The following is a 6,568-nucleotide window of genomic DNA, read 5'->3' as shown; positions in this document are numbered from 1 at the left end:
GGGGGAGAGACACAGAAACCACACGTGGACAGACACAGAAAGCACACGTGGACAGACACAGGAAGCACACGTGGACAGGCTGCTTGTGATTTCTAAAACTTCCAAATGTTGCGTGAACCTCGTGTGTGGATTTATTTTTCTAGATTACTAGGATCTGTATTTTCCTATATGATATTCTCAGAGGGGTCTGTGACTATAGAAATTTAAGAACTTTAATTTTAGTATTACATATTTTTATATGACTGAAAAACTACGTAAAACAGCAATAAAATACCGTCTGGTATTCAGCCTAGTAGAATGTTTCTTAACTGAAACTTGGATTGAGTTAATATTTGGGAAGGTCGAGCCATTATTTTTACAGATAAACTCTCCCTTTCTCCCTCACTAATCCTTCACCGATCAGCGAAATTACGGATTCTGGGGCCTCTTTCCCGCAGCGGGAGAGGTTTCCCGTTCCCGGAGCCCCAGGTACTCCGCCGCCCTGGGGTCTGAGTGCTTGCTGTCCTGCCCTCCGCCACCTCCACCAATGAGCCAGAGACAGAGCCCTGGGTGGCTTCCTGGACTGCCCTCCTCGCCTGCCTTCTCGGCTGAGCCCTGGCAGGCCCCGGGCGCGCAGGCTTCGCCTCCGGTCACTTTCAGGGGCCCCCAGACACCCAAACAGCTGCATCGGTCGTCGCCGCACCCAAGGCAGGCGACACAGGAACAACTCCCGCGATGGGTCTTGGAGCGGGCAGATGGCGTGGTGGTTAAGGTGCTGAACTCCCACGTGCCTGGGAGTTCAAGGCCCGTACCTGGCAGCTTGCTTTCTCATTCTCCTTTCAATAATAATGAATAAAATTAAATAATAATTAAAAATAAAAAAAAATAAAAAAAATAAAAAACGCCTGTTGCACACACATTGGACTGTGTGAGGTTTTTCTTTCTCCTTTTTTTGGCGGACGCCCCGCCCCGGAGAAGGCGGATCCCGTCCTCAGTAAGTGTCTGTCCCCGGGAGGACAAAACGCTGCTCCTGCCAGGAGGGACGCAGGCCACCAGCGTGACTGTGGGTCGAGGCCTCGGTTCCACAAAACTGGCCCTGCTGTGGACGCCAGGTGCCAGCCCAGGCTGTGACCCGGATTCTGACCGGCGGGCCTGACTCGGTGCCCACAGCCCCTCCTGGGGTGTAAAGTGCTGGGGAGTGGGAAACACGCTTACCGGCTGCTTTTTCCCAAGGACTGTCTGAATTTCTGTTTAATCACTGCACATCTTTACAACATACAAAGTAGTTCTCCCAGCGGCCAAGTCACAGACATTACATCTCCATTCCTATTTTTGTTCCCACTGAATGTTAAAGATCTCTCAAAAGGTGGAGAACAGCCAGATGGAAGAGCCGCAGAGGCCGTGTGTGGGACGGGAACTGGGCCTCCGTGGTCCACCCCCGCCGCCCCCCAGGAACCTCCATGCTCAGCTGCCTGGAAACCCGTAAGCCCAGTCCCTTTGTGTGTCTATGACAGGCCTGACTGGTTACATGACTGACTGGCGTTGGTGATTAACTCAGTCTTCTGCACCCTGCCCTGCCTGGTCAGGAGGTTGGGGCTGAAAGTTCCAGCTCTCTGAGTGTGGGAGGCTGCCACCAGCGAATAGCGCAGGTCTCTCAGAGAGCATGATTGGCTCCCCTTCAAAACCACACCTTCAAAACGATACTCTGATTGGCCACTTCCCAAAGCAAATCGGTGAGCTTAGAATCCCTCAGATTTGCATATCCGCCACCTCATGATTGGTCCACAAAGCAACCAATCATAACCCACCTTTTACAATCCTTCATTCAACCAATCACTGCCCACCAACATGTATATAAGGACGATCCCTGGCCCGCAATCGCCAGACGACCCAGAAGACCCTGAAGAGTTGTAACACTGCGTGGTCTCCAGCGACCCTGAAGAGCTATGACACCGCATCGTCTCTGGACGACCCTCAAGAGTTGTAACACTGTGTTGCCTCCGTGCTATAACACTGTGCCGCTCGTCCTGTCTCTCCTTCCCTCAGGAAACCCGGTAGACTGTCCTGCAGGTTGGGACATCTGAGCACATGGCCATGCCCACGAGATTGCTAACATAACAAAAATAATGATAATAACACCTTTTTAAAAGGCAGAATGTTTTTTAAAATTAAAACATCTAAAAAATAAATAAGTTTTAGTAAGCTTGGGTTAATGTATTATGGAAGAAAAATCAGTTTTTATAGATGGTGTAGCCCAAGTATCCAGTAACACAGTCTGCCACACGCCCAGGTGTGTGGTCCAGGACACACCCTGCCACGCGCCCTGGTGTGCAGCAGGCCACACCATCTGGGTCTGTGCAAGTGCATGCCCCATTGTGTATGTATAGTAACAAAACTGCCCAACAGTTTCGAGAATGCCCCATCCTTAAATCACCTGATGGTTTCGAGAATGCCCCGCCTTTACACAGCACAGCTGCGTGTGTGGCACATGTCATGCCGATGGGTCACGTGCTGAGTCCCTCCTCCCTGCACCCCTGAGGCAGGCACTGTTTCCCGGATGAGAAAACCAAGAGGCTTGGAGATTTGAGTGACTTTACTCCCTTAGCCATGGGGGCTGTCCCCGTTCATTCTGACTCCACACAATACTTGCTCTTTGCTCCTGTGACTATTAGGAGTCTCTGAGCTCCCAGTGACAATGAACCTGAGAAACAGCTGGCTAAATAAGTCCTGCTTTCCTTATATTATATCAGGGTCCATAGTGGGTCGCCAGTGCTGTTGCCCTGCTCTGGCCTTAACATTTGCCTTTGACATTCGAAGTCTCAAAGTGGCTGCCATGTCTGAGCCATCATATCCACATTCCAGGTCCAAAGCAAGGGAGGAGCAAAAGCCTTTCAGAGAGACCTCAGTTTTCTATTCAAGAATGAAGCCCACCTCAGGAAATCCAGGCTACATTTTACTGGCCAGATCTGTGCTTTTTGGTCACCTTTTTCAGCAAATGAGGCGAGGGATTTGAGAGTTGTTTTCTAGACAAGTGGGATTTAAAGGCAGGGCGATTCATTTGATATGCTGTAATAATACACAGTGATGAATGCAAAAAATTAAAGTTACAAGGGAAAGTGAGTCGGAGGGGTTACCAATCTATTTAGTGCACGTGTCAGCCTAGCACGACGCAACACCTAGACTTTTCTTTCAGCCTGGACGGTGCACAGAATCTCTTTGGGGCCCAGACTTGGTTTTGGCTGTCCCCCAGCCCTTCCCTTTCAAACCTCCACACTTCGTTCAAGCTCCGGGCTCCCTGCAATCTGCCGCTCAGTGCATCCGTGCGAGAACAGACAGCATGCCAAGACAACGCGGAAACGGACCACGCGCACGAAGCGGTCTTCACCTTCCTCCCAACAGTCTGGGTCAAGGGCCAGGACGACTCCAGAACGCCCCGGGAACGGCTTCCACCTAACATGCAGCTCCTGGCCGGCTCAGGCTTGGTCCTCCCAGAACGACACGTCGTGGGCACAAACAACGGCGGAGACGGAGAGGCTGACGACAGGACGTGACTTCCACAGCCTCAGGGACGGCTCGGGTGCCACCCCGGCCCCCGGCCCCGTCCTCTTGGAGACAGCAGTTCTACGCGAGCTCCACTAGAGGGCAGCACGTGCACAAGGAAAGTAGGAGCCTCCTTTCCGGAAACCGAGACGCCGGACCCGCCGTGTTGAAGGCACCTGAACTACAAGTCCCGGCATGCATTACTAAGCGCCTGACTTGGCTTCTGCACAAAGATCCCAAGTTTGTCGCCCCTGCGGGGATCCGGAAGGCGCCATCCACTCGCCGCTCTAAAGTAAGATTTCCTAATAGTTTTTAAATGACACTTTGGACTGGGAAAAAGGGAGGCTTGATTTTCGGATGTTACTCCGTCCTGCACGTTTCTGTTTCAGGTTTCACTCAGCAGTTAGATCTGGGTAAAGTGGGTGTTTAACCTTTTTGAAACTCTGGCATAGTTAGAAGTTCCCCAAAGTTGCTCAGAGCAGTCCAAGAGAAGGCGGTTTTACACTTTGACCTGCGTGAACGTTTGCCTTCCTGGCGTGTGGAAAACGTTAGAGCTCCTGAGAAGGCTCCACGTCTCTGCTAGTCAGCATTCCGACCCCAGCGCAGCGAGAAGGCCAGCGTGCAGTTTCCACGCCAGGGTTAGCGAGAGTTGCCTCGTCGTACCGTTTAAGGTCGGGTCTGTACGACTGTAGTCTTTTGTGGTTAGGTTTTTGCCATAGGGTCTGTGTGCTCCCTGGAGAGAGACAGAGAGGAGAGTGAGAGATTGCCCTCCACTGGGCATGGCCTCTCCGCGGCCCCTTCTCCATTCTTCTCTCGGGACTTGGGGAACGCACACACATGCTCCGCGTTATTTTCAAGCCACTGGATCCGGGAATCGAACCATGGTCAACCATGTGGGAGTCCAGCACCTTCACCACCACACCATCTCCTGGCCTCTGCAGTCTCTTTCTAAAGAGAGAGAGAGAATATATTGGGATCGTCTCCCTCAACGCTTTCCATGTTTGAAGCGGAGTGTTTCTGCTGGGTTTCGCTGCGCCCCGGTGAACTTACTGCATGAGCGCTCATGGACACACACAGAGAGTTCATGGCGGCAGAGGGGGTCGGCACTGGGAAGGCCCCACGTGCTGGGACAGCCCGGGGCCCATGAGGTCTTCTTCCGGCCCTGCCTGGACCCGGAGGCCTAGGGTTGAAGCTGGCACCCTTGTCGTCCTCAGGCCTGTCTTACCTCCAGTCCCCACCCCTGCCCCACGGGGTCTCCATCCCTGCCTCCTGCGGCTCCTCCAGGCAGCTGCAGCCCCCACCAGCACCCCCACCCTGCAGGAGCAGGTCTGTCCTCCCCAGAGGTCTTCCCGCGAGCCTGGTCTGACCGGCCACACCCATCACCCAAGGGTGGCCAGCCCGTAAGCCTGTGGAATTTGGGCCGAGGTGCATGGGTGCATGAGAGAGGATCTAGAGATAAGTTCAAAAGGAAGAACAGATAAGGTGACTCTAGGCCAGGCAGGGAACTGGGCCGTGTGGGGTTGTGCGCAGGGGTAAGCTGGTTCGTGACTCCTGCCCGGCTCTCTGCCACCCATCTCCCGCTTTCCACTTTATAAAGGCTGAAAAGTCCAATTGCTCGCTTCCGTCGCTGTGAGGAGCCAAACAGCATGGTCTGGCAGGCAAAGTGTAGTCTGGGTTTTCTGAGGACCGCTTCCCTCTCGAACAGTAAGGGGAGGTCTTTCTGGAAGGGGTTTGGCTTTTGCTCCTATCTTTCTTTTCACCTGGAATGCAGATATGATGCCATGGGACACAGCAGCCACTTTGTCGTTGTGCGCAGGGGTAAGCTGGTTCGTGACTCCTGCCCGCTCCTCTGCCACCATCTCCCGCTTTCCACTTTATAAAGGCTGAAAAGTCCAATTGCTCGCTTCCGTCGCTGTGAGGAGCCAAACAGCATGGTCTGGCAGGCAAAGTGTAGTCTGGGTTTTCTGAGGACCGCTTCCCTCTCGAACAGTAAGGGGAGGTCTTTCTGGAAGGGGTTTGGCTTTTGCTCCTATCTTTCTTTTCACCTGGAATGCAGATATGATGCCATGGGACACAGCAGCCACTTTGTCACATAGTATAATGCCAGAGGAAGACATTAAGGACAGCAAAGCAAGAGAAGAAACCTGGTTTGCTTTTTAATTACCAGAAGGCACATGCTCTCACACACAAGCGAGAAAAATCTCCCCAGTTGGGAGGGGTTCATTTCCCCCTCCTATTGGGATTTTGGGCAACACACATCTGCCGTGGCTTTTCTTTCTTTCTTTCTTTAAATGTTTTGCCATATGGCACGTGAGCTCACTGGTGAGCAGGAAAGATGGTGAGCCACAGAATGTGAGAAATCATCCCCCCCGCAAGGAAGGCCATGCCACAGTCCCTTCTTCATTTGCTTCCTGGATTTTGGGCACACATACACATGTGCCAGAGGTCTGGGACTCGGACCGCAGTGGATGGTGGCCCCCCATCCCCAGCAAGGTTTTCAAACCATCAGGGTCAGGATTTGAACTTGAGTCAGCCATGTGGGACCCTGCTCTCCTAGCCGCGGGGCTGTGGAGTCCCCCGAAGCTGGTATCATGGAGACAGCTCATTGGTTCACGCTGACTCCTCCCACCCCAGCCTCCGCCCCCGTGTCCTGCCCCTGAGCTGCAGCCGGGGCGTTGCGAGTCAGGACTCGCTCCTCCCGGTGGCCCCGCAGTGCGCCCTCTTAGAAACTGCTGATCCTGACTACAGAGTGAGTCGCCCGTCCTTACACGGTAAAAGAGGGTTGGAGCATTGCCGTCGTGCGGCTGGGGGTGGGGTTCCGTCGTCTGCGCCGCCCACCGGCTCTGTGAGGTCTGGTCGGCTCCCCGTTTGTAGGCTGGGTCCTGGGCAGACTTGCTACCCCAGCCCTTTTACTCAGTGACTCCGAGGGACACAGCAAGGCGGGCGGAGCCGAGCAGGGGGCGCCGTCCTAGGGGAACACCGGAGGGCGCAGGGGCGGGGGCGCGGGCTGGGGGCGTGCGGCCCTGCCCCTGCGCCCGACGGCACATCC

At 54.0% G+C, this 6,568-nt stretch overlaps 1 protein-coding gene across 1 annotated transcript in view; it reads left to right on the top strand.

Moving 5' to 3' along the window:
- The first annotated feature begins 4,662 nt into the window (after nucleotides 1-4,662).
- Nucleotides 4,663-6,568, top strand: part of BDH2 (3-hydroxybutyrate dehydrogenase 2) — a 21,799-nt gene continuing 19,893 nt past the window's right edge. The window contains exons 1-3 of the mRNA XM_027772933.1: nucleotides 4,663-4,919; nucleotides 5,291-5,345; nucleotides 6,077-6,292. Coding sequence (XP_027628734.1) covers nucleotides 4,663-4,919; nucleotides 5,291-5,345; nucleotides 6,077-6,292 — 528 coding nt within the window. The remainder of the gene's footprint in view (nucleotides 4,920-5,290; nucleotides 5,346-6,076; nucleotides 6,293-6,568) is intronic.

This window comes from Tupaia chinensis, unplaced genomic scaffold (assembly GCF_000334495.1).
Source record: "Tupaia chinensis unplaced genomic scaffold, TupChi_1.0 Scaffold000315_1, whole genome shotgun sequence".
Lineage (NCBI taxonomy): Eukaryota > Metazoa > Chordata > Mammalia > Scandentia > Tupaiidae > Tupaia > Tupaia belangeri.
Note: the sequence above shows the minus strand (reverse complement) of the source record. Positions and strands in the feature narration are given on the sequence as shown.